This window comes from Cryptosporidium hominis (assembly GCF_000006425.1).
Source record: "Cryptosporidium hominis TU502 chromosome 4 CHRO014110, whole genome shotgun sequence".
Classification (NCBI taxonomy): Eukaryota; Apicomplexa; class Conoidasida; order Eucoccidiorida; family Cryptosporidiidae; genus Cryptosporidium; species Cryptosporidium hominis.
In genome coordinates, this window is record NW_667448.1 from 12,789 (window position 1) to 39,459 (window position 26,671).

General features: G+C 32.3%; 16 protein-coding genes across 16 annotated transcripts; 8 read left to right on the forward strand and 8 right to left on the reverse strand.

Moving 5' to 3' along the window:
- Positions 1-17: 17 nt before the first annotated feature.
- On the forward strand, positions 18-1,616 carry Chro.40267 (Kars protein). Its single annotated transcript, XM_663114.1, has 1 exon — positions 18-1,616. The coding sequence occupies one exon, from the start codon at positions 18-20 to the stop codon at positions 1,614-1,616; it is 1,599 nt and encodes a 532-aa protein (XP_668206.1).
- A 160-nt stretch (positions 1,617-1,776) lies between these two features.
- Positions 1,777-2,841, reverse strand: Chro.40266 (required with RAD23 for duplication of the spindle pole body; Dsk2p). Its single annotated transcript, XM_663115.1, has 1 exon — positions 1,777-2,841. The coding sequence occupies one exon, from the start codon at positions 2,839-2,841 to the stop codon at positions 1,777-1,779; it is 1,065 nt and encodes a 354-aa protein (XP_668207.1).
- Positions 2,842-3,513: 672 nt separating this feature from the next.
- Chro.40265 (hypothetical protein) lies at positions 3,514-4,551 on the reverse strand. The annotated part of the gene is made up of 1 exon (XM_663116.1): positions 3,514-4,551. The coding sequence occupies one exon, from the start codon at positions 4,549-4,551 to the stop codon at positions 3,514-3,516; it is 1,038 nt and encodes a 345-aa protein (XP_668208.1).
- A 480-nt stretch (positions 4,552-5,031) lies between these two features.
- Chro.40264 (hypothetical protein) lies at positions 5,032-5,481 on the forward strand. Its single annotated transcript, XM_663117.1, has 1 exon — positions 5,032-5,481. One exon carries the CDS (start codon positions 5,032-5,034, stop codon positions 5,479-5,481), a length of 450 nt encoding a protein of 149 aa, XP_668209.1.
- A 131-nt stretch (positions 5,482-5,612) lies between these two features.
- Positions 5,613-5,927, forward strand: Chro.40263 (hypothetical protein). Its single annotated transcript, XM_663118.1, has 1 exon — positions 5,613-5,927. One exon carries the CDS (start codon positions 5,613-5,615, stop codon positions 5,925-5,927), a length of 315 nt encoding a protein of 104 aa, XP_668210.1.
- Positions 5,928-5,965: 38 nt separating this feature from the next.
- Positions 5,966-8,455, reverse strand: Chro.40262 (At3g18860/MCB22_3). Its single annotated transcript, XM_663119.1, has 1 exon — positions 5,966-8,455. One exon carries the CDS (start codon positions 8,453-8,455, stop codon positions 5,966-5,968), a length of 2,490 nt encoding a protein of 829 aa, XP_668211.1.
- A 521-nt stretch (positions 8,456-8,976) lies between these two features.
- Chro.40261 (hypothetical protein) lies at positions 8,977-9,663 on the forward strand. Its single annotated transcript, XM_663120.1, has 1 exon — positions 8,977-9,663. The coding sequence occupies one exon, from the start codon at positions 8,977-8,979 to the stop codon at positions 9,661-9,663; it is 687 nt and encodes a 228-aa protein (XP_668212.1).
- Positions 9,664-9,808: 145 nt separating this feature from the next.
- Chro.40260 (ubiquitin-activating enzyme e1) lies at positions 9,809-12,997 on the reverse strand. The annotated part of the gene is made up of 1 exon (XM_663121.1): positions 9,809-12,997. One exon carries the CDS (start codon positions 12,995-12,997, stop codon positions 9,809-9,811), a length of 3,189 nt encoding a protein of 1,062 aa, XP_668213.1.
- Positions 12,998-14,260: 1,263 nt separating this feature from the next.
- Chro.40259 (hypothetical protein) lies at positions 14,261-15,022 on the forward strand. Its single annotated transcript, XM_663122.1, has 1 exon — positions 14,261-15,022. One exon carries the CDS (start codon positions 14,261-14,263, stop codon positions 15,020-15,022), a length of 762 nt encoding a protein of 253 aa, XP_668214.1.
- Positions 15,023-15,082: 60 nt separating this feature from the next.
- Positions 15,083-16,225, reverse strand: Chro.40258 (ENSANGP00000010899). The annotated part of the gene is made up of 1 exon (XM_663123.1): positions 15,083-16,225. The coding sequence occupies one exon, from the start codon at positions 16,223-16,225 to the stop codon at positions 15,083-15,085; it is 1,143 nt and encodes a 380-aa protein (XP_668215.1).
- Positions 16,226-16,677: 452 nt separating this feature from the next.
- Positions 16,678-17,610, forward strand: Chro.40257 (ribosomal P protein). The annotated part of the gene is made up of 1 exon (XM_663124.1): positions 16,678-17,610. One exon carries the CDS (start codon positions 16,678-16,680, stop codon positions 17,608-17,610), a length of 933 nt encoding a protein of 310 aa, XP_668216.1.
- A 906-nt stretch (positions 17,611-18,516) lies between these two features.
- On the reverse strand, positions 18,517-19,443 carry Chro.40256 (ENSANGP00000013327). The annotated part of the gene is made up of 1 exon (XM_663125.1): positions 18,517-19,443. The coding sequence occupies one exon, from the start codon at positions 19,441-19,443 to the stop codon at positions 18,517-18,519; it is 927 nt and encodes a 308-aa protein (XP_668217.1).
- Positions 19,444-19,734: 291 nt separating this feature from the next.
- Positions 19,735-23,700, forward strand: Chro.40255 (hypothetical protein). The annotated part of the gene is made up of 1 exon (XM_663126.1): positions 19,735-23,700. The coding sequence occupies one exon, from the start codon at positions 19,735-19,737 to the stop codon at positions 23,698-23,700; it is 3,966 nt and encodes a 1,321-aa protein (XP_668218.1).
- A 64-nt stretch (positions 23,701-23,764) lies between these two features.
- On the reverse strand, positions 23,765-25,420 carry Chro.40254 (hypothetical protein). The annotated part of the gene is made up of 1 exon (XM_663127.1): positions 23,765-25,420. The coding sequence occupies one exon, from the start codon at positions 25,418-25,420 to the stop codon at positions 23,765-23,767; it is 1,656 nt and encodes a 551-aa protein (XP_668219.1).
- Positions 25,421-25,917: 497 nt separating this feature from the next.
- On the forward strand, positions 25,918-26,310 carry Chro.40253 (apoptosis-related protein). The annotated part of the gene is made up of 1 exon (XM_663128.1): positions 25,918-26,310. One exon carries the CDS (start codon positions 25,918-25,920, stop codon positions 26,308-26,310), a length of 393 nt encoding a protein of 130 aa, XP_668220.1.
- A 42-nt stretch (positions 26,311-26,352) lies between these two features.
- Chro.40252 (hypothetical protein) lies at positions 26,353-26,601 on the reverse strand. Its single annotated transcript, XM_663129.1, has 1 exon — positions 26,353-26,601. The coding sequence occupies one exon, from the start codon at positions 26,599-26,601 to the stop codon at positions 26,353-26,355; it is 249 nt and encodes an 82-aa protein (XP_668221.1).
- Positions 26,602-26,671: the final 70 nt, after the last annotated feature.

Sequence of the window (26,671 nt, forward strand, 5' to 3'; positions counted from 1 at the left end):
TCAATTATTTTGTTAGAATGAGCACTGAAATGAATAATCAATCTCAAATTAGTGATACGCTAGACAGCGTACACTATACTGATAATAGGTACAAAATGATGGAGTGTATAAAGGACGCAGGCAGACCGTTTTATCCACACAAGTTTAAAATTTCGATGTCGCTTCCAGCATATGCTTTGAAATACGGTAATGTTGAAAATGGATATATTGACAAAGACACAACTCTTTCACTGTCTGGAAGAGTCACATCAATTCGAAGTTCAAGCTCTAAGTTAATATTTTATGATATTTTTTGCGAGGAACAGAAAGTGCAAATTATCGCAAATATTATGGAGCACGACATTAGCACTGGCGAGTTCTCTGTTTCTCACTCAGAAATTAGACGAGGAGATGTGGTTGGATTTACAGGATTTCCAGGAAAATCAAAGAGAGGAGAGTTATCGTTATTTAGCAAGAGTGTAGTTTTGCTTTCTCCATGCTATCATATGTTGCCTACGGCGATTTCTGGTCTGAAAGATCAAGAAGTAAGATATAGGCAAAGATATCTTGATTTGATGTTGAATGAGGAAAGTAGAAAAGTTTTCAAACTAAGAAGCAGAGCTATTAAATATATTAGGAATTATTTTGATAGACTCGGGTTCTTAGAAGTGGAAACTCCAATGTTAAATATGATTTATGGAGGGGCAGCCGCAAGACCATTTATTACTTACCATAATGAGCTTGAGACTCAACTCTATATGAGAATTGCTCCAGAGCTCTATTTAAAACAGTTAATTGTTGGTGGTCTAGACAAAGTATATGAAATAGGAAAAAACTTTAGGAATGAAGGAATAGATTTAACACACAACCCTGAGTTCACAGCAATGGAGTTTTACATGGCTTATGCTGATTATTATGATTTAATGGATCTGACTGAGGAGTTAATAAGTGGCCTGGTGCTTGAAATTCATGGGAGTCTAAAGATTCCTTACCATCCAGATGGTCCTGAAGGCAAGTGTATTGAAATAGACTTCACAACGCCTTGGAAAAGGTTCTCATTTGTTGAAGAAATTGAGTCTGGATTAGGAGAAAAGCTAAAAAGACCATTAGACTCTCAGGAGAATATCGATTTTATGGTAGAAATGTGCGAGAAGCATAAGATTGAACTCCCCCATCCTAGAACTGCTGCTAAGCTTCTTGATAAATTGGCTGGGCACTTTGTTGAGACTAAGTGCACTAATCCCTCATTTATCATTGATCATCCTCAAACTATGTCTCCATTGGCAAAATGGCATAGAGAAAAGCCTGAAATGACCGAAAGATTCGAGCTTTTCGTTTTAGGAAAAGAACTTTGTAATGCATATACCGAATTAAACGAACCTCTACAACAAAGAAAATTTTTTGAACAGCAGGCTGATGCAAAGGCATCTGGCGATGTCGAAGCTTGCCCAATTGATGAGACATTTTGTCTTGCATTAGAGCACGGATTACCACCCACAGGGGGATGGGGCCTCGGTATTGATAGGTTAATTATGTTCCTGGCAGATAAAAACAACATCAAAGAAGTAATTCTGTTCCCAGCTATGAGAAACATTAAACAAAATGCCCAACATAGCAACCAACATAGCGGAAATTAGGAAAGTTTCAACCACTAATAGAAGCAACTAGAGAATTCTTAAACATTCCTAAATGTAGCAAATATAATTAGAGTTAGATTGCGGTGGTTTCTTAACAACTAACACTAGCGAAGAGTTAGTTACATACCACCCATAATAGAATAATGGTTATATTTGGACTTTACTGTCCAACACCTCTCTCTAATAACTTATTTATTGCTGCATTAATATCTCCACCTGATTCCTGTAATGCGGATAGGCTGGCATCTGTATCAATAAAACCCATGTCACGAAGTTGACTTAGTTGTGTAGCGTACATTTGAGGCGCGGGGTTAGGCGCATTACTATTAACACTTCTGTTTGCTCCATTAGCCACACCAGATAGCATAGAGGCAATGCTAGAGTCATTAAGTAACCCGTTAATTTGAGTGGCATTGGGACCCCCGTTAAGCGAAGAGAATAGGTTTGAATTTGTAGCAGAACTGTTCATGTTGTTAGAATTCAATACAGACTGAATCATTTGAGGATTCAGCATCATTCTCATCATCTCAGGATTGTTCAACATTTGATCCAGCATTGGATTATTTGCAGAAAGTTGGGCAAACATAGGATTCGAATGCAAAATATTCCTAACAAGCTGTGGATTGTTTGCTAGCTCATTAATTGATTGTTGAAAAATCGGTGAATTCATTAGAGAATTTAAATCTGGTATATTCCCAAAATTATTATTGTTTGGGATTCCCCCAAATCCATTATAACTATTTTGAGAAAAATTTCTCAAGTTCTGAGCTTGAAATCCTAAATCAGAGCCATTTAGCATATTCATCATTGCAGCAAAAGGATCGTTTGTATTGTTGTTAGTTCCGTTATTAGTATCATTACTAGTAGGGGGTATAGAATTAAAGTTCTGTGCATTATTGTTGTTGGTTGTCTGGCCATTACCAGAAGAAGAATTATAATCAGCAGCTTGATCTAAAATATTTGTAGGCTTTTGATTTTCAACCTGTACTCCTGATTTCACCAAATGCATAGTATGCCCACTTTCAACCTTCATACCATCAAGAGAATCGCTATCCTTAAGAATTCTACCCTTATATATTAACCTTTGTTGTGAACTTGGTATATTTGATGGTTCTGAAATCTTATCTTTCAGATCTTTAACGATAGTATTTCTAGGAACACTAATATTAAACTGGGTACCTCCTGAGACTTTAAAAACTATAGATATCTCATCAATTGATGCCATCTTTAGTATATTTATAGCAGGTTGTCTTTAGTAATTTCCAGTAGTTTTGTGAGTTAAGTGAAATATAAAGTTTTAATATACTAATTTCAAATTTAAGAGCGCCTATAATGCGACAAATAATATGTCTTGAAAAAAAATTTTATAAACGATGATTTTTTGTAAAGAGAATCAAGTATATAAGTTGGGCTACTTTAAATTTTTTGTGCCTTGGAATAAGTATTCAAAATCTATGTTTGCTTATTCTCTACTATCATTCCGTGTGATTAAGTTACATTTCTAAAGACTTTATTATTGTTAGTAATAACCCAATTTTGTAATTCAATATTTAATAATTTTAATTTTAAGATAAATAGCCAATTTCTTGTGATCTCACACGAACTTTGCACTTCATTGGCTAATTAACAGTAGCAAGTAAAAAGCTCTCGACAGTTATAGATATATTTAGAATAATAAAGATGAAAGTATTAACAGTCATCTGTCTCAAGCTGAGTGCATTATTCAATATTTTATATCTGTGTTGTAGAAGATCAAGGCTACGAACAGATTAACGCTATTAAATTTTTATAGAATTTGTACGCAACATTTAAAAAACCTTTTTTTCTTACTTGATAGATCGATTTTTCAAATTAAATTCGGCTTGCCCCTGGCATCATTCCTTGCATATTTATCATATTATTTCCCATTCCGCGTGGGCCCATGCCAGGCGGGCCCATACCAGGTGGACCCATACCAGGTGGGCCCATACCAGGCGGGCCCATACCAGGTGGACCCATACCAGGTGGACCCATACCAGGTGGACCCATACCAGGTGGACCCATACCAGGTGGACCCATACCAGGTGGACCCATACCAGGTGGACTCATACCAGGCGGAGCCATACCAGGGTGGGCCCATACCAGGCGGACCCATACCAGGCGGGCTCATGCCTGATTGACCCATCCACTCATTGTTTGCAGCTGCTTCTTTCATTAGTTCAGCTTGCCTGGCATCCATTGCCGCTTTTGATTCGAGATAATGAACTACAAGCACTCCGAATGCGCAAATAATGAAGCATACAGTTGAAAGAATTCCCAGATATGCCCCATATCCAAGCGATGGATATGGATATTGTTGTGTACCAATTATGCCTTTAATAGCTTGGCTTGTTGTGTAACACCAATAGGCAATACCAGATGAAGACAGTATTGAAGAAGTACTCCAAGCAAATAATAAAAAATTACGACTTTTTCCAAATACAAATAACCAAACAACTCCTACTATTCCTACTATTATAGAAATAACCAACGCTCCCAAACAAAGATATCCACCATTTGCAAATTTCACATATGACGTACACCTAGTCCTTAATGCAGTTTGGCAATCTGTAGAGCATGTGCTTCCCCATAAACTCTGTTCAACTTGTGATATCGATACATATGAATCAATCCAACTACACACAAATTGTTCTACAGTTGACCATGGTCTTGTAGAAGCGCCATTATTAAATTTGTAAATATACAAACCATATTCCGATGATTGAAGTTGCCAAGATTTCAATGTGCTTTTTTGGTAATATTGGTACGTGATCGCTGGCGCAACCCTCCATCCATTTAAAATGATTGATATTATCTGAAGAACGATTGCAGTAAAGCCAACTGCTGCAAGCAGCTTCCACCCTATTCCCAAACCTGTATCACCTCCTTGATTTCTAGAAGATGCATTATGGGACATTTATTCTCGAGAGATTATCTATTTTTTTAAGCGAAATAGAGAGTAACAAATTTTGTGTTCATTAATTTTTTTTTTTTTAGAATTGTATTGTATGAGCTAGCCTTGGTCACGTCACAGTGTCTTTTATGCATGCTATACATTTTTCGTGCACTAAGTAGTCACTTAAAAATAAATTTATTAATAGATAAATAATAATAAATATTTGTTAAATAAGTAGTATTTAATTGTGACAATTATTAGATTTGTATAAAACTCGAACAGTTATTTATAATAGCTTGAATTCTAAAAAAATATAATATTGAATTTAAACAATTAAAAACAGTATTTAAATAAAATTCGCTTCAATTCAGCTAAATTTAGCGAGTTTTAACATTTTTGAATATCATAAGTTATTTTTTTTAATCTAATTCTATAAAAAAACCAGGTGCATGTAAATAGGGCGCCGGAATTTGTTTCCTACAAACTTTTTGCATTTTAGAAATGAATAAAAGTATATTAAAGCTATTAAGGGCGTTACTTATCTTGCTCTCCTTAATTCTAGGGTTTCTTTCAATCCTAGCTTTTGCTTGGATTAGTGAGTCAAACTCAGAATATTCACAATATTATTTAGATGGAGTAAAGTTCAGTAATGAGGAAAAGAAAGTAGCGTTTGCAGATGCAATAAATAAGGCATGCAGTTTCTCAGAAGCTTATGAAGTTAACAAAAAAGATGCAATGGAGAATCAACAATTTTCCAAATTCTTCTCTGGGAGAGATCCAATGATTGATCCTATATCTTATTGTGAAACTATCACAAGTTCGAAAACTCCAAGTATTGTTACAGAATCAATCTTAATTACCATTCAAATACTGATTTTTCTAATTTCTACAGTATCAAATACAAAGTTTGTTCAAGGAGCACCTGATGCTGTTACGTTGATCAAAAGGTAAGTAAAAGCAAGTTCGAGACCAATTTTTTTTAATTATTAATCAGATTAAACTACATCGCTATTTTTTGTGGAGCGTGCTCATTCATTAATCTAGTTTCAATATTATACTATTCAAGTGTAGTAGGGACTTTAATGTCAGATGCATCATTAGACTGGAAGTTTTCAATAGGTTTCTATGCTGCAATATTTGTAGCTTTACTCCCTATCGGCATTTCATTGACATACTGGTATGAAGGAGTACTTTGGCACAACGTATTCGAACAGGATAGACTCCAGTGGCAACCTGAAAGAAACAATGCGCAAAATTTTACCAATGGTAATCAATATAACTATATTCAAGTTCCAACTGATTTTAATAGCGTGATGGGGGGACTACAGTCGCCTTCAGAAATGGCAAGAACAATTGAAAGGAACATAGAAAAGAAACAGATGAATGAACAAATATAGTTAGTATTCTTGATAATGGAATTTGCCTTTTAATGCTATCAGTTTCTCCCGTTCTTTATTATATTTAATGATGTGACAAGCTGATAATAAAGCGTTTTCGAAGAACGACTGCATTTCAATATCAGATTAGAGATAGTTCGAATTTCTTTGTCTTCAGGGATATATATATGAGAATAACTTTCAAGTTTAATTAAGTAATAATAATTGTTAGTAAGAATTAATAGTTGATAATGAAGAATTTCATCAACGTACTCCGCAAATTCACCACATCTTGTTAAAGGGAAAAATTTACATACATATAAGATTATTAAATTCCTTGAATCAACGAAGGCACAGTTTTTATTGTTTAGTGCAACAATATAGTTAAACATAAATGCTAAGCATGCGACTATCGAATTCTTGTTTGTATTTTCCTTAAGTGAAAGTTGGAAGTTTCTTTCTGTGAATCTAGTTGTTGATTTATCGATCTTTAATATTATACTTTGTATCTTAGACAACATTGCTTCTCTATTTGTAGAATTATGGAACATATTGCATAAGAATCGAATACAAATTAGAAAGAGTGAGCCTCTGAATTCATTGTTTCCACTAATTGATGGATAATTAAGATAATCAATGGAAATCAAATCAACGACATTCAATATTAATGCTAATAGCCACCACCCTTGGTCGGTTTTCTTATGAATATCACTGCTTTGTGGGTGGAGCGCAAGGATTCTCCACAAGTCAATTATTGGAACGCTAAGAGAGTTATTTCCAATGAAATTCGATAGTTTTTTGTATATTATTTCCATTTCAATATATTTTATTTGGAATGAAGTAAAAGAATTTGTTTCATTGCAAATTTTGCTCTTTAATTTAATAAAAAAGTCATTCAAATGTTCTATTTCAGCATCAAGAAGATAACTAGTATTATCTAAATTTATTCGATCTTTTGTATTAAGCTGATCTAGATAAGCTTTTTGTTCTTTACCAAAAGAGATAATTAAGCTATCTATATTGAATTTTTTAAATAGTTTGAATTCAAAACATGATTCAAATAATTCACTAAACGTCGTGGCGTTTTCAACAATATGAATGCCATTTATTATTGAATTACTAATTGCTTTACAATATTTTCTGTCTATTCCCTCCCTTAAACAGAACTTTTCGGTCAATTCAATTACACTGTTGCCAAAGTTAAAAGGTACTTTATTATTATTACAAACAATATCTATTTCAATTTTAATAACCAAATCATATAATCCAGAATCGAAGTATTTATCACCTAAATATTTTACTTTACTACTTAGATTATTAATTTCAGTTATTGTTCCTAAATAATTCCAGCAACAGTTTGCCCATTCATATGCCTTTAATTTGCTGGTATCTTTAAAAATCTGAACTGTCCCAATTTTTTCTGCAATAATTGAGTTCAACTGACTTATTTCTGGGACTTCATTTAATATATTAGTATTATATTCTTGATTATTTTGTAAATCCTCGGAATTAGCGCATTTGTGACTTTCAGTTGTATCAATTTTTTTTGAATCTGTTAATTTTTCTAATTCTAGATCATCTACGAGAGAATTAATCCAAATTCTACAAGTTCCATCTTCTGATACTGTTAATATAGAATCTTTATCCTTCATTTCTGTTATATTCCAAATGGTTGAAGTCATAGTAATGTTTTGCAACAATATAACTTCAAAATTATTTGATAGTTTCCATATCGCAACACTGCAATCATCTGACGCAGTAAAAAAGCGTTCAGTATGAAATTTCGAAAATTTTACGTCAAAAATAAAAGATTTGTGATGCTTTTTTGTATTTTTTAAAATGCAATTCTCACTTCCAGATTTTAAAAAAAGTTGCCAAATTTTTATCGCGCAATCATTTGAAACAGTTATAGCAACTACAGAATCTTTTTCGAAAATATTGTTTGAAATGCTTATAGAACGGATAATATCATCATGGGAATTTTTTATAGTTTTTATTAGTTTTGCTTCTGGAATTTTCCATAGAAATAAGGATTTATTCTGACTTCCAGTTAATAAAAAGAACTTTCCACTGATAGGTTGTGAAATAATTGAAACTGTGACAGCATGTTGATGACCATTTAATGTGTGTTTGCATTCTGACGAAGTTAAATCCCAAATTATTGCACTTCCATCCCAGCTTCCAGAAATCAAAATATTCAATTCACAATGTTCTTTAATACTACAAATCGTTGATTTGTGTCCTTTGTAAGTTGCAAGTATTTTCCCATCTTTAGCAGATAAACGGTAAATAATTTTGTCAAGACCTCCTGAATAAAATAAGATCTCATGAGATTCTTCATTCAATAGAATATCAGAAGGTTCTAATGCCAATACGTAACTTTTATGGTGTAACAAATGGAGTTCTTGTATCCAAGCATTTTCAACGTAATTCCAAATTATTATTTGATTGTCCAATCCTCCAGTCACAATTCTGTTATCTTTTAGAACGCAGACACATCGGGCACACCCTTCATGCCCAGTTAATTCCTTTGAAAGAATATAAAGCATTTTTTTTTCAATAATAAAAATCGAAATAAATTCCCGCAACCAAATTAGTTTCACAAATTAATAGTTATATATTGAACAAAAAAATGAAAACATGTTTTTTATTGAGATAAAAATGATTATTCGTTCATAATGAAACTGAGTTTTCTACTATATTATTATTGTTAATATATAGTTTTACTATAAAAAAAATTTCTTTTTTTGTTGGTTATAGTTTATTGTAAATAATAGCAATGATTAGCGTTCATCTTATTTAATTAAAAGTTACAGAACGAAAAGCATGTATCAAGAAAGAATTATTTTTTTCAAAAAAATCCAGGAAAGATCCGTTAAAGAACAAATATATTTCTCAAGAATAGTTATTGCATTTCCAAGTATTCTTATTGTAAAGCTTTTCATGGATTGTGTGTTAAATTTTTTTTTTTGCGACAGGGCGTTGAGAGTGTAATATTACTAAATGTTACACAAATAATGATCTTAAAGGACAAATTCACTTTTTATAACAATAGATAAACAAAAGAGATATGTCGATAATAGAGGAATTTAATCAATTAAAACGGGATCTTGAAGCTCTTTTTTCATCAAAGGAATTGATTGAGAAACAAATTTGCGAGAAGGCATCGAGAATATTTATGCTAAATAATGAATGCATTTCTCTTTCAAACAATAATGAACATACAAAAAATGATGTTCAAGAGGCATATTTAGAAATTTGTAATTATATTAGCGATATTCTAGAAGTTAGACTTAATAGCGATAGTTTTGTTGAACTCAAACAATGTAAAGCGAATAATAGAAATATAACTGGGAAAGAGGAAGGTAGGATAGTGCAACATCGAATTTCAAGTTTAGAAGATGATCAGAGTGAAAATAAAAAATCATTGATACACGCAAATAGCTATGCATTTAAGAATATTTATAAACTTGATGACTTTATGAACACAACTAATTGGCTTTGGAACAAGGAACTTAAGTCAAAGATTGTCGAAGTTGTTTCAAATAGAAATAATGAGTTTCCGAATGCCACAAAGCCATCGCAAATTGGTGGGGATTTCTCATCCATTTCTCTAGGGCATAATAAAATGCACTGCAATGCGCTCCCAAAGTTGGTGTGCAAAACAGTAAAAATTGAGGAAAACAACCCAGAACAAACAAAGTATATAAATCCATTGAAAAGCTACATAGAGAAGGCATTCAAACTTGAATCATAGTTTTGAGAAGTTTTGGATTTATTCAGTCTAAATATTGATAATTATTCGAGTTAGCCCCTAAATATATAAATCACTAAGAACTGTAATTATAGGAAAGTGCAAAGTCCCAAATACAAAATATTAGATTTTCAAATGAGAAATTTCACTATTTGAAAATAAACTTGATTGACGGAATAATTGTGTCAACCCCATCATCGATATCACAACAACTAACTTCTAACGCAATACTATTCTTTGTAACGTGCAACTTCTTCTTGGTAATTTGTTCTATTAATAAAGCAATAGGAATGCACTTTCTTTCTTGGTGATTTGGGATATACGCGTTGTAAAGACATATGTTGCCAAACGAGATGATTTGTGTCTCAAGATTCATTTTATTTGTCAGATAGTCGATAATGTTTTGAACAGTACCATCTTTTTGTTCGATAACAAGCTTATCCCAGGCTGTAAATCCTTCAGGCCTTGCCCTTAATGGACCTTCAACTATTGGATCAAATTCCTTTGAAATTGTCTTTGGGGCTGGAAGGGGTTCCGTAATTACAAACAACGGGAGAGAAAGATTGATGAATGAATTTTTGAAGAGCTCTATTTTGTATTCGCCAGACGAAGATACCTTCAGCGCTTCGAACGAAACGAGCCCAGTTATCATTGCTGTGGTTGTTGCTATGGCAGGTATTATACGCCCCGCGATCATTTTACATTTATGTCTGTCACATTCTTTTATAGAGTAGTTCCTAGCTCTTAAGTTGGCACAAGAATTCATAAAATCTATATGAAAGTTTGAGTCATCATCTTTCTCAAATTCAATAGGCTGTATAAAGTTTAAGCACCTTTTAATTCTATTTTCTGTAAATGAAAGTAATTTATTTGTGTACTCTTCAGCAATACTTGTATCCAATATTATTGAACTTGAGCTGCTATTTTCATTACTTGAAGTATTGCCATCGTCGTCAATCTTGATTATTGTAGTCTTAGCATTGAATTCTGGAAGGATTGTTTCATTTGAGACCTTGAATATAATTGAAGAGTCGGATATTTCTGGTAATCTAACCATATTTGAATATAGGTTTGAAGCTGAAAGGATAAAGTCAAAATGCAATTTATCTTGTATATTCAGCTTTATGGGCGTTGGACACCTTTTCGGTCCTGACCAAAAAGGAAGCCCATCACTATTAATATGGTCAGGGGGGAAGTTAGTCAAAAGTTGTTTAATTTGACAATAGAAGTAGTCATGAAACAAATTTATTGCCATTCGAATACAATCTTCATGCGTAGGGTCTTTCTCTGAAATCCAATTAATTAGCTCAAATATTTTTTGAGATTTCTCAAGGATAACATTAGGATTTCCTCTTTGTTTCAGATTTTGGATATATTCGCATGGGCTATTAAGAAAAGTAATAGCCTCTTGCGGGTCTGATGTAAAAATTCCCTGAAATGCGTCACGAGCCCATTCAATTGTGTGCTCTATTGCGTGCGGGAAGTGCTTTAAAGTGCACAAAGGGATGCTTTCTTCCGCAGGATCACGATTATCAGAATAAGACTGGGTTTTATGCGGGAGATATGTTTCACTATTAGCTTTGGTTCCCAATGTACCGCTTTCTAGTAATGGTTTTTCGTACCACAAACATCGATCATTGATGTACATCCTTGAAGGAACATTATCTAGAGCATTAATCACAAAACTGGTCTTATTCCAAAATATATCATCAAAAACATCTTCAGTATCTGTGCCAACTCGGGTTTGAAGAGAGATAATATTTATATCTTTGTTTATTGTTCTGATAACTTGAGCAGCAATTGCACTCTTTGGTGAACCCACATGTTCTTGCCTAAATAGGAATTGCCGATTCAGGTTTGAAACCTCGATATTATCCATATCCGTAATTGTTACAGTTCCATTTGGCCCACATCCAACTCCTAGTAGCGCCATGCTTTTTAAAAATTCGCAGCCTAAAGCTCCTGCTCCTACAATAAAAATATTTTTCTCAGATAGTCTATTTTGGAAGCTTCTACCGAATATGATTATCTGATCATCGTACCTACTCCCTAATGGCATAAACTCTTCTTTTGTATGAGTCTCATTTGAAATTAGATCTAATTGTTCGAACGCATCAAAGAAGAAGAATTGGCGCAATGGTGTATACTTGCCAACAAACTTCACAATTTCTTGTGCAGCAATTCCACCTAGAAAAGCAGCCATAGGAGATATACAACATCTAGAATATTTGCATACTTTCTCGAGTATATCCCTATCAATACTACTAACTGAAATAACAAATTCTTTTTTTTCGTCGTTTGAGTCTTGCTTTTTCTTTGAGTTCTCGTTCATTTCCACTGCAAGCGAATGGCATTCATTAATTGCTTGCAGGTCGGTGTGTTCTGGACGAGAACCTTTAATATCAGAGTATTTAAGAACAGAATTTATTGAGAAGAAAAGCTGCTCGGATCTGCCAAATTTATTTAGATCTGGAACAATTAAAATTCCCTGTTCATCACAAATAGGATATTCGAGTGCATCTCTTAAACTCCGGAAGCTGTAATTTATAGGAACTTTAACCTGAGTAACCAAACCCTCTCTTTCATATTCTCTGAACATACTCGAATCTAATTGGATTGTAAATTGGTGTTTTCCTGTTGAGATGATCTTATGAGGACCTGTACCATTCAACTCTGTCATTCCCTGTACTTCTCTAAACATTACATAGTCACCTTCTTGAAATGGGAGAAGTTTCTCGGCTAGACATGTTATAGATGTTGTTTCTTTACCCCTTGAAATCTTTGCAATTATGGCACTCTTTGGTTCTTCACCATTTCCATCGAATACATTAAAAGAATCCCCAAAATCAACAAAAACGGAGCCACAAAGACCAAGGGAGTTGGCGGAAATAAACCCAATATTTGGAGTATGGTCTCTACATAATTCGTTGTATTTTATCTGTAGTGATAATGGTACATCCGCACAAACAATTACGTCGTGGTTGAAGATCAATTGGCTTGTAATTTCTCCATGAAATACGGTGACTTGAACATATTCGTTTAAAGATGCAAGTTTGTTTAAGCATGCATCTGAGCGTTTGGCTCCTTTTTTTACGTCATTTTCTGTAATATAAAAGTTTGCACCCATATCAGAAAAACTACATATCTCATCATCCACAAGGGTTATTGATTTCGGCCCAGCCAATATAATATTTTTCGCTATTTCGACGCCAAGCCCACGAAGCCCCACAATCAATACGCGTAACTTTATCAGCTTTCCCATTGCCTCAAGGCCCAGCGTACCGATCTGACGACTGTAGAGATTTGTATCAATTTCATCTCTTTTATCAGTATTCATCGTTAATTGTTCCAATTAAGGTCATTAAAATTTGTTATTGGTATATTTATAATTTAGTATATCCCTAGGTTGGGAAGATTGATTTTTAAACAAATATTTAATAAGTTGTGTCCCTCTCAATTTACGAGATCAATGGGCGCCAACATATTCTATTATTAAATAGCTATTAGTAAACAAAATGAAAAATTTGAATAGAATAAATATTTGTAGAGCATATTATGATATTATAGTGATACTATTTGTTTGAGATTTTGGAGTTAATAAGACCTAGGAATTTAAAGTAGTCCTAATGTGGTTCTTCTGAAATACGTTCTCTAAATTTTTCTATTACACACCTAATCCTTTCAAGCGCTCTTTTATCATCTCCCGAGCAGTTTTCTGGTAAGTATGGAGGTGAAACAGTAATCCCCATTACCTCAATATTTTCGTTATTCCATAAACAATTTGGGTGCGTTTTGTGAATAAAATCAAATGTAGCTTGACCCATTGGAGTGACATTATTCCCCCAGTATTTGATGTTTGACTTTGCATTGCTAATAATTATTTCTTCTCTTTTTTTAATAATGTCAACATAATTTTTGGGAAGATCTACGTCAATTTCCGAGCATTTTCCTTCCGAGTATGGTTTCACCTCACTGATAGACTCACTATTTATTACATCAAAAGCGCTGAATCCATTTCTAATGTCTTTTTCTGAAAAATATTAGAAAACATATTATAAAATATCTAGACTTACTTAAAACAATAAATTGATTATTAGGAAAAGTACAGCAGACCTGGCCTCTAAGAATCTCACCCTTATTAGTACGTATTGAGATTGCATCTAAATATTGAATAAGAAAAAAATAGTTGTTTCAAAATTTCGGTATCTTACCCAAGATTGAAATTTGGTCTAGCATAGTTAAAATAATATTTTCAATCAAATAAAAGCTCTTCAATAAAGTAAACAATTTCCAAATATTGAAGTATTAATTCATATGTGAATAGGTAAAGGGAAGCACTTTTTCTATCAATGCGTTACATATTCCAATAAATGTTGCTCTATAAATAAAGAAAAAAAAAAAATATTTCGTTGGCGGCAGTGTGTGCCGCCGTTTGTGGATATATTATTAATTTATTTACGCTTCATGTCGTTTATTGACAATATTTATTTAAAGATGCAAATTGTCGAGAAAAAAATAGGATTAGGCATGCGCATTATAAAATTGAATAAAATATATGATTAAATTAGTGGAATTAAATTGTGAATTATATTTTTATTAGATGATGTTTATTTTTAGGAATTTATTTGAGTGGTGTAAGCTTGATGACAATTGCTTATCGGTAGTTGGGTCTTCAATGCCAAGAAATCCTCCAAGCAAAGAGTCTACTCTAAAAAGCATGTTCAGCAATCAAGTATACCTTGAATATGAAGATCATTTAGATAATTATTTATTGAAGAAAGAAGCTAAGAAATTGACTGACTCATCTTCCGTAATGAAATTTATAGATGAAGGAACAGAGGAGACAAAAAAAGAGGTCAATAAGTTTATAGAATTAAGTCAAGCATTTGCAAATGAAATGATTAACGGAGTTAATATTGAACTTGTACTTGGAGATGGAAAGGCTCATATATTGCACCTATCACTCAGTAAAGATTTGAATGCATTGTACCTTCGAAGAAGTGGGAAAAAATTAATTCTTCCTCTTAACATTGTTAGCTTAGTTGAAATTCCATCAGAGAAACTAATTTCTGAAGCGCCAGAGCTTCAAAATGTAGATGATTGCGAGCTTGAACGAATTGTGGCAATTTCGACAGTTTCTGATGATTGGTATATTTTTATAATGAAAAATCCCGAAATGAGAGATAGATTTTATCAACAAATGAGATTGTTAGTAGCATCTATTAAAATCTCACTTGTAGGAAGTGACAGATATTGGGGGAAGGCATATAACGGGCCATTGATGGATTCTGTACATATAGAGTCGGATGATGAAGCGGTTTTTTTGTTTCAAGAAGAAGAAAATGAAGTTACGAATATTTAGTATAAAATTACAGAAATATATCTATTTATTTAAGGATTTTTGTGTGTCTTTGAAGCTTAACTATTTCATTTTTGATTTTATAATTTTATCACAGAGGAGTTTAGAATAATCCCAAAGTTGTGCTGACGCATCCTCATCTAGTGAAGCAGGCGAAGATATATCTAGCGTGCATTGAGAATAGTATCCCCCTGGAGCAAGTTTTATTTCAGGTATTGCACAACAATAAAGTGTGGTTTGTGCACCTGAAAATGAGGTTTTTGAAAACAGCTTCATTAATGGGTATAGTAAAGCAAAAGCAATACTATTTTCACGGACATATCTTCCTAAATCGGTGTCTACACATCCTGGATGCAAAGAAACAGCAGTTAAGCCAGCTGATCCAAATCTTTTTTGCAGTTCTCTCGTGAAATAAATATTACATAGCTTGCTAATACCATAGAATCTCATTTTGTTATAGCTTTTCTCGTTAATATTCTCGATCTCTGAAATGTTGAATCCAAAAGGCACAGCTAAGTGAGCGATACTTGAGACATTTATTATCCTGCATTTGCTTCTTTGAAGCAGGGGGATTAGATTCGTTGTTAAGTGGTAGTGCCCAAGATAGTTAGTCATAAATTGCTTCTCAACTCCGTTTATTAGCTGAAATGGTGGTGCCATAATGCCTGCATTATTAATTAATATGTCGATCTTGTCCACTGTTGATAAAATTTTTCTCGAACACAATTCTACACTATGTAGTGATGACAAGTCACACTCTATCGAGTGGATTTTATTAGGTGGCAACCTAATAGAAGTGAGTTGGTTTTTGACATTTTCCATAGCGGCAATATCACGGCAACAAAAGATTAATTCTGACACTCCCCATGATGCTAGTTGTTTAACTGTTTCAAGCCCAATCCCTCTTGAACAACCGGTGATTACAACAGTCTTACCTTTCATTATGTTTGTATCTTTCAGCGTTTTCTCCGATAAACACTTTCCAAGCGAAATAAATTTGCAAATGCCAAGCAAAACAGATATATATGCTAAAATAGCAGTTCCATTCATGATATGAGGCAGATTGAATGATTCTATAAACTCCAAGTAATAAAAGATAAAAGGAAATATAATGCCGGCCATAAATACAAGCATTGAAACAAAGGCAGGTTCAAAGAGCACTGAGCTCAGAAAAACGTATATTAACATTCCTCTGGGCATATTCATTACTACAAAAAATGTTTAACTCTTAAAGTCCATGCCTGCGCTCCCTCCCCCCTCCTAGTTGTGTAGAAAGTGAAGACAAAATCTACCGAAATTTAACAAATTTAATTGAATTAGATGCAAAATTTACTACCTTGAAATCCAAGTTGTTGAATTACAACGCAGCTATAAGTCACTTGATACAATCATATTTTCTTCCATTAGTGTTTGTTCTGAACAAAAATCTGTATAATCTTTTATTAAGCAATTTCCCGCCGTCTCTTCAGGTGCTAAATTTTAATTGGCTGTCTTTGACGGGTGTCTCGCAGACCAATCTTTGGGAATTTATTTCAATCCAAGCTGAAGATTTATTTATCTTGAATAACTTTTGCTTGTGGTTAAATTGATTGAACAGGCACAAGGCTCTGGCAGTCTCCACAAGTATCAAATAATTGTTAAATTGTAAAGCATTAACTATGCCATCTCCGGAGAAAGCAGCAAAGAAGAAGCAATACTTCGAACGCCTGTCAGAATATGCTACATCTTACCCGAGAATTTTAGTAGCAAATGCGGACCATGTTGGTTCTAAGCAAATGGCAGACATCCGTCTAGCATTAAGAGGCAAAGCAGCAGTTTTGATGGGAAAAAATACCATGATAAGAACTGCTCTAAAGCAGATGCTTGGTTCTCATCCGGAATTAGAGAAGCTCATAGAGTTGGTTCGCTTGAATGTCGGACTAATTTTTTGTATTGATGAGCCCTCTGAGGTGAGGAAGATTATAGAAGAATACAGAGTGCCTGCACCTGCACGTCAAGGTGTAATTGCACCATGCAATGTTGTAGTTCCAGCTGGAGCTACTGGATTGGATCCATCTCAAACTTCGTTTTTCCAGGCCCTCGGAATTGCCACAAAGATTGTGAAGGGTCAGGTTGAAATCCAATCTGATGTTAATTTAATAGATGAGGGGAAGAAAGTTACGGCTTCACAAGCAGTCTTATTGCAGAAGCTTAACATCAAACCATTCTCTTATGGACTTAAAGTTAACAATATCTATGACCATGGTAGTGTTTACAGTTCATCCGTTCTTGATATCACATCAGAAGACTTAATTTCTAGAGTCGCTGAGGCAACCAAATATGTTGCTGCATTCTCAAAAGAAACGGCTATACCAACTCTGCCTTCCGCTCGCGACGGTATTATTTCTTCATTCAGGAACTGCGTTGCGCTTGGTTTGGATGTTGATTTCGACTTCCCAGAAATGCAAGCCATTAAAAATGCATTAGCAAACCCCTCTTCATTTGTTACTGCCTCTGCAGCAGCTGATAATACAACTGCTGTTGGCGCGTCTGCCCCAGTAGAGGAAGAAGAAGAAGAAGAGGGTGATTTAGGTTTTTCGTTATTTGACTGATCTAGTTAGGAGCTGGTGTCTAACTTATCGATCTTTAGGTTTATCTCTACTCAGGGATTTTTTTTCGTTGGCGTTCTTTTCGAAAACTGCGTATTAGTGTTGAACAGGTGAAATGGCACGATAGATCGATTGTTAAAGATGTCTAAGGAATCTACATTTGAGGGTTTTTAGATAAATTTTGAAGTATTGTTCGCACGTCTTTTAAACATTTTACCCCTATGTATTGTAATTACTCAGAAGCTTTCGTTAAATTGTTTGGAGTGATTGCAATTACCAATTTCATTTAGGAAATATTTGATATACAACTTTACTAACTATTGAATTTCCTGATGCATAATCAAAAAAAAGATATTTTGAGGAAATTTCCAGATTAAAAATATTTCTTGGTATTTGCAAGATACAACAGATTTAAAAAAATAATAAATTTACTGTTTTCAAAATAATTAATTCACAAAGACGTGGTAATAGAAATAATTTTGAGATAAAAAAATAAACTTTATAAAATAACTTCAAGTATGTATTCACCAAAAATAAGTTATGTTATAGTGGAATCAAAATATATAAAAAAACAAAGAGTTCGAATATTTATTGGCATTTTCAAAACATAAAATTACTGAATTTTTTTTTCTTTTCATCATTTGCGGATCTTATTAAAGAGATTTTCTGGAGAACAATTAGATCTATATATCACTATACCGTATTCTTTGCAGCATGGTAATAATAATGAAGGGAAAAAGAAATACTTTAAATCTTTATGTGATAGTCACGAACGTAAAATGACATTGCAGCCAAAATTTAATTTTTTTTGAAAACAAATTAGCACAGATGAATTTATATTAGTTTTAATTTGAATGTAAAGGGGTTAAAGCAATTAATTTAACTAGATGATGGAATATCTCTTAAACATTAATATTGCGTATTATTTAAAGAGTAATTCTCGTATAATGATATTATATTAGAAACGATTGCCTCTTCAATAGGTCCAGACATTTTTTTAATCTCAGTTCTTGAATTTGCAGTAAGAATTATTACGTGATCTCTTCGATCCTGTAACAAATTTGCACAAATTACGTTGGCATCGCAAATCTTCAAAAGATTATCTGATTTTTTAAATAATATTTCATATTCGGTCTCAAGCTTAAATAAAACAAGAAAGCAAAGAGGTAATTTGTTTCGAATATATCGAGCATATTTTGGCGTTGAATATAATTCTAACGTAATACTAGGAGTTTTAGGTCCATTTTCCAAGTCCAAAGATATACCGGAGCTAGACGATATTTTATTCTTCGGCAACAGATTCTCTGGAATATAAAAATCTGAAACAGCTGCTGCTAAGAAGAATATAAAATTACCAGGAAATTCAGTACAATGAGAAGTAATGTAGTCAACTCCATTGAAGTATTCATGGACTGAACCAAATTCCATGAGAAACATTCTATCTGAATATTTTGTTAGATTTTGTGATGCTTCGATGACTTTCTTAAATTGCTCATTTATTAACAAGTTAAAATGATCTCCATTTAAACTAATAACATTATTCGCCATTGCCATTAACATATCATATTTCGATGGGCAATCAATTGTGAATGGTATATGGCTGCCTTTCCTGTGAAAAAATATCACGCTAAATCCAGATTTTAGAAAGTATTCAGCTGACTGCGCACCTCTTGTACCTGTGCTGAAATTGTCTATATATCTTACCATGTTTTTCTCTAAAGGAACATAAGTTCCACCACTTGTAATAACTACAATATTCCTATTGTGAATTTTTATTTCTCTTAAAATGAATTCGGACAAATTTATCTTGTTGGGTCGCAATTCAATCGATTCCATTATTCAGTATTTGTTTTCTTTTTTAATAGGCTCGCTTAATAATGAATGTAGCTTTAATAATAAAATTTTGTCATTAATATATATATTTATATATTATTACTTTAATTTTGATTCTTTAGAATATTTTGCATTTATTATTAATGAGGGTCGAGAATAACACTGCGCTTTAAGATTCGAATTAAAAAACAATAAAAGAAAAAAGCTGAAGAAATTGAAAATACTTTAAATTAACTTATATTTTGAAAAATCAAGCATTTTTAGTTTAAAAATGTAAAATTTCTAAGTTTTAAGATGCCATTAAATCAAGAACTTGACCAGATATGTTGTATTTCAACTTGGCATAAGGAAACAAATAGTATTAACTTGTACAATGAAGAGCTATGCAACTCAAAAGTTATGTTCCCTTGGAGCATGGGAAATAGAGTTCCTATTAATAGTGTAAGTTGTTCAGAGTCAATATTTAACTGCAATGAAACAATTAATAGTGGACCAATTGGGAGACAAAAGCTGAAAACTTTTTTAGAGGCGAGCATTCAATCTAGCCAAATTTACAACCTCAGCATACCGAATATTTCTCGGATTCTTTCAGACTGGAGAAAGGAAAACGAAATTAAAAACACTTTTGTTATGGAACTGGTAGATTTTACAAAATTATGTGGAATCAAAAAAAATAAAACTTATAGAGATTTATTCGAGTTGCTTTCGAAAATATTCATCTCAAAATTAAAAAATAAAAAAATCCTTGATTATAGAACGTACACAAAGTTTGATAATTTAGCTCTAAAATGTGTTAAAATGATTAATGTTCCTCATTTAGTTGAATCAGTAATTGCACTTTTAACTAAATTCAACCGTTTATCTGATAAGGTTATCAAAGAAATTACCACGCCTGATCTTTATTTATTTCCAAGATTTCTTTCTTTTTATAAATTAGCTCCGATTAAATTGCGTCAGCAAATGTGGCTTAGAAGACCGAGGTGGTTTGTATATGAAATTATTCCACTTATTATTCTCTTTACAAAAATTTTCTCAAGTGTAGATTACTATTCAATTTTTAATATTTCAAATCCAAGAAACTCCAATGATCAAAACTCTTCTTTTGACCTTATTAGGGAATTTCTAAGATCTGCCAAAATTAATTCAAGGGGAAATGCTGGATTGGATTTAAAAACTGAAGTTGATAGCTTCTTTTTTGAATTTGTTAAAAGAAACGAATACTGCAGTTTGTATGAAAGAAAATTTTCTCAACAAACGAATTCTATTGATTCTATTTATACTTTTGTTTCAAGAATCCAATCTCTTTATGTTTCATGCGTTGAGATTGAACACGAAAACATTGAACGCCTCGGAGAGTCCTGTAAGTCCCTAGCATTTAATTTTATGGACTCTGGAGATTTCTATAAAAGCTTTATTCAACTTCAGAAAGATGAATTATTGTTACCTGAAAATTCTATAAGCGCATCAATTAGTGCAAATGTTTGCTCCGCAATTCACAATATATCCAGCATACCTAAAATTAACAATGTATCAAGCCATTCGTTACACTCAAATCCATTAATAAATGGCAGATCAATAAATAATAATTTAAGTAATAATTCTACAATTAACTCTTCGTGCTGTAACATGACCATTTGTGGGAACATTTTAAGACTAGGTAGAATCGTTGCATATATTTCTTATTGTATTGGGAACTACAAAGAGCTATATATTTATTTTGTAAATACGTTAAGACAGCTTTATATTGACTCTCTTTCTCATAATATTGACATTCAAGCAGTACAAACTGACTTAATTACATGCGTTAATCAAATTCCTGTATGCTCCAACAACACAAATAATTCTATTAACTCAAATTCTATAAATCCACATATTCACTTTCCCTCAAAAACTAATTCTATTTCTCAAAATAATAAAACAAGCAAAATCCCGGCGAATAAGTTATTAAATGGTTCTAGATTAGAAGGGGATTTCAGTAATGCTGAAGAGTTTCATAGAAAAAATGTTCCCAATAATATCGACTGTAAGCAGGAAAACAGCTTTGTACTAGGAGATAAAAAGCAAATAATTTCTAAATTAAACGAACAAAGATTGAATAACTTTTCAGGAGAGCCCTATCTATCTTCATTGAGAATTTTCGTTGCATTGAGAATATTCCACTTCAATAACAAATTGAATAGGAGCGAAGAAGAAGAAAAAAAGCTAATAGAAAATGAAAAATCAAATTTAATGAATAATAATAATGAATTTAACTCAGAAAAATCCAATCAAACTGAATTATCAAACTTCGAAGCATTAAGCCCATTGGCAATATCTGAGTGCGATTCAATCGCTTGGCCCTGTATACATATTGTTGGAAATATATTAAAGGATGGCTTTTCATCAAATAAAAGTCAAGAGTCATTAGTTAATATTTCTTCAACATTAATAATTAAGTCAAAAGATGATCTATCTGACATATCTTTTATATTTTCAGAACCCCACTTTCTATTCATTTGTTCGGAGTTTATTCTTGAAACATCTATTCTAACTATGTTTCACTCATCAATGGATGCAATGCTAGTTCTAAATCCTCAAAGAAGAAAGATCCCCATTGCTCTTATATCACTAGGGTTGAATTCTCCTTTTTTATCATTTAAAAACAAAAATTCACTTCTTAGAAATTCTTCGTTCTTAACAAATTCTAGTATAAATTCAATTTCAAGTTCAGTCACTACAAGTAGTATCAACGATCAATCTGTTGGAAAATCTGCTTCAAGATCGATTTCACCATTTAGAAAGATGATTTCAAATGATCTAAATTCTCAAAATAATAATTTGTCTACTATTCCAAGAAAAAGATATAGAAAAAATATCAATGATGCAGCTACTATACAAAATCACATAGAAAATAATCAGGTTAGCTTTGCAATTAGGTTTGATACTTTACTGAATTTATTAACTACATTCAATTTAAACAAAGCTCAAATTAAGGAAAACCCTCGAATAATTGATGCAGGCGACTGCTCGTATTCGCCAAATATTACACAACTGATGGATTTAAAAGATAAAAAAAAAATTGATGTATCTTTCCAGCAAACAACTTTTTGCCATGTCTCATCAACAATTGATAGCAATATTCCCAGACTTCACAACACAGTTTTTTCTACATTTCTTCCATTAATTGACAGGTATCTAGAGCTTTCAATATCATCTCAAAAATCAAATTTTACTTTTCAAAATAATGAATGCGAAAAGAAAAAGTCTACACGGAACGAATTGCTGAAGTCAATAAGAAACGAATTGATTGGTTATATTAATTCGATTTCTGCATTAAAATATCAAAACTATTCTGATATATTGACGTTGAAATTTGTTAGAATTGTTTCTACTTCTTTATTTTTTACAGGAGTCAAGCCAATAATTAAACAAGAAAGTTGTTCAGTCAACTCACTTATTCATTATAGTATTAATGGTCTATCATACTATCATTCGCATTATGCCCAAACTAAAAAAAATCCTGATATCTCGTTAAATAACCAAATAATAGCCCCTTCACTTCCTTCATGTATTAATTTATCAATAAGATTATTGGAAACATCTTTTTCTTCTGACTGGATCAATAAAATATTTCTCAAATCTATTTTTGGGCTTTTACATACATATCCAAGGGTGTATAATCGGTTTGATAATCCGAATATGAAAGGTGAAAACGAAGTGTTTGCAGAGACGGTTAGTTACATGAATGATAAGAATTCTTTGTTTGCATCTATTCCTAATGATATTATTCATGGTTTACTATTGAGAGTAGTTTTGCCAAGTATTAAAGACCCTTCTATTTCAAGTACTGAAATAAATACTATATATGAAATTATTAATGATGCAGAAATTTGCTCAATAGTCGATACAAAAACAAAAAAACTTTTTATTGAGAGGTTTTGGCTCTTAAACCCCTTTCATTTCAGTATAAATATTTCAAACGATAAAAAAGATCAAAATGAATTAAAAAATTCTCCAAAAATACAAATTAATGATCTATTTCAATTTATTCAAAATAAACTTTGCAAAAATGAGGTTAACTTTTATATAACCATAGAAGCTCCATACAAAACGATGCTCTGGGAACACCACTTCATTAATTCTAATGATTGTTATTTACTATTTCAAAGATGGTTTTTGTACTTCGTAAATGCATGCAAAAACCACGACAGAGATAACCAATACTATAATAAACTATTATCACTTTGTGAACTAATAAAAAATATCGATGGAGATAAATAACTGTTAAAATGCATCAAAGAAAATTAATTAATAGACCTTCATTAGCGATTAGTATATCAAATAACTATGTAGGAATTGCTCCACCTTTTGAGATGTACAAAACTAGTTGATCATCGACCCTCATTTGAAGCGGGCTATATCGATCATGCTGGAGTCCTTTTCTTTTCAATGCAGAAATGATTGCATATTCTCTTGGTACGACAGATATATCAACTCCGAAGTGTTCTTTTGAATTAGCTAAAAGCCCTGAAGAAATAGCTTTATACGTAATTTTACAGGTGATTATATCGGTCCCTGCATATTCTAGCGAAGTTACCTTAAATTGCGGTAGTAGATTTGGAACATTAAAGCACTCAGTAATGTCCCCGTCATCACTATTATAAAATCTCCAATCTGCCCCAGAAGTGTATATATCTTCAATTTCACACTTTTCAGGACTAGCTATTTCAAATTGTAATGGCAGGAAGTGAATTGATTCAATATCAACAATACCAAAGGAATTACTCAAATTTATTGCAATTTCAATACGATCTCCAACATTTACATTTGATGTAGTAGTTGTTTGAGCAACTGCAACCTCTTCACAATGGCATCTAGACAAATCCTTATGCGCCCATTGTATTCTTTTAGTACCTGTTTTATTAGCCACGAATTTGTAGCAAGAAATGAACGGAGTATTTGAAATTTGAGAGTACAAATGAGGTTTGTTAATTAATGGTTTTATTATTGGACAAAGAGAGTTTCTCTGAGAGATGTTCTCTTTTTTTAGACAATCTTTTATTATTGAAGTATTTTTGTACTTAAAGTTGTAAGTTAGGCAAGAAGTTTTGTTTACGCAATTTTTTAATACTTTAGCGTACAAAACTCGATCTATACGTACGCTTCCACCAACAGTTAGAACTGGCTGTATGGTAATAGTTGTATGCTCTAAGTCGAGATATTTTCTGTAAGTTTCTCTAAACTGATTATCAATAGATTTGCAATAATATTCATTGATGAATTCGGTTATTGTGAGGAGCCAATGGGGACAAACCAGGAAACAGGATAATAGAGTTTCGTCCAAAATATATGGTAAAAATGAGTCAATAATTCCAGGGCTTAAAAATGGTTTGTGGTTATTCTTATTACCAAATATAACAAATTTTTTACTCGTTACACGAATGCTTTTTAACATATTTGCAATATTACTTCCGAATATAGAAACTGAATTTTGGATCTCAGGAATATCAATTTCGATCTTTGAAATTTCACAACTTTCAATTGACTCTTTTTTTTCAAACCCAAATCCACTTTCATGACTTAGATTTCTTTCTGCTCCATTAATTGTGCGAACTCCAAAGCCAAAGCCATTTGATTCAATGATATTCGACTCTTTCTGAGCTCTTTTTTCCTTGAGATCCATTATTTCAAAAACATAACTTGATTCACAAAAAGTTTCTTGATCTGAATGATCAAGCCCTATTTCTTTCTTCTCCATCTTAGAAAAAAAGTAGATGATTCCATTCGTTTTCGAAATTCTTTCAGAAATATTAAAGAGTACATTGGAAATAGAATTTTCAACTTTAGAGCTAGATATGCATTGCAAAGAATCCGTTCTAGACGATAGTCCGCTATTTAAATCCAAATTAGAATGTGACCTTTTCAGTGGTAATAAAGGGTTAGAATGACTTGTTAATAATACCAGTTGTTCTTCATTATCAAAGTTCAATGTGTTTCCCATATCTCATATATTTACATTACTATTATTATCGTTGAAATAAAGTCCATGAAGAGTTGAAGAATCTACTATCTTTCATTCTTATTATTTCATAGCCAAAAGCAAAATAGCAGTCTTTGAAAGCGGCAAGTGTGGGGCGAAATAATGAAGACTGCTATTATATATGAATATATATATGTATATATTATATATACTAAACGAAATTAATATTATATTAAAGTAAATGAATAGAAGTTCAATTTAGTTCGTATTTATTTCTATTATGAATTACATTGTATTTTGATTTATGGCAAATAGCGAATAAACTTTACTACAGAAAAATCTCAATTAAACTTATCCCAAAGCAGCAAATTTTTTAGTACAAAATTACTATTATAATTTTTGAATGAAATCGAAATATTTTCAAGAATTTTTTGTACCGCTAGAATTGCAGCAAATAAACTTTAGTACTTATACGTTGCAAAAAATTATAATAAATATAATAATTAAACACCAAAATAATGAATATTAGCGACCCAAATGAATTCAATTCTGGAAAAAATGGAAGTAATAACGTTGGCCCGATTGAAATTAACCAAGAATTTAACCAGAAAGTCGATGATCAAAAGAGAATAATTGATGATCAGAAAAGAGGCGCATTGAGAGCAATTTTAGAAAATAGTTCGATAGAAAGATTAAATAGAATCGCATTAGTTAAGCCCGACAAGGTTTCACAAATTGAGGATTATATATTGCGTACCGCAAGAAATCATGGGTATTCTCCTTATAGAAAAATACAGGAGAGCGAACTTATAAATATGATTTCAATGATGAATGAGACAACTGAGAAAAGCAGTTCAAGAATAAAGATATGTAGGAAAGGAGTTTTTGATGACGATGATTATGAATTTTGATCCTGATATTAGACCTCCAAGTCTATTTTAAAAGCTATATAACTAAGAATTAACTATGAAAAGTGATTTCTTTTTTTGAGTATTTGAAATACCGCTAAACAAAGCGTTTGCCTCTCTTTGCTTACTCGAAAAGTTTTGAAAATCTTTTTTTGATTCAACTAATATGCTTTTAGGGTTATTGGTTAATTTAGATCCCAGATCTTTTCCTCTAGTTTGCAGTTTTTCGTGTTTTCTGAAACCTTCTGGACTCCATTTTTTTGTATTATAGCCTTTATTACTCGATGAATCCATACTAATTTGATTATTGCGGAGGGTACAATTCAAGTTTCTTACTGTTTCTGTTTTGTTTGAACCGTGAATC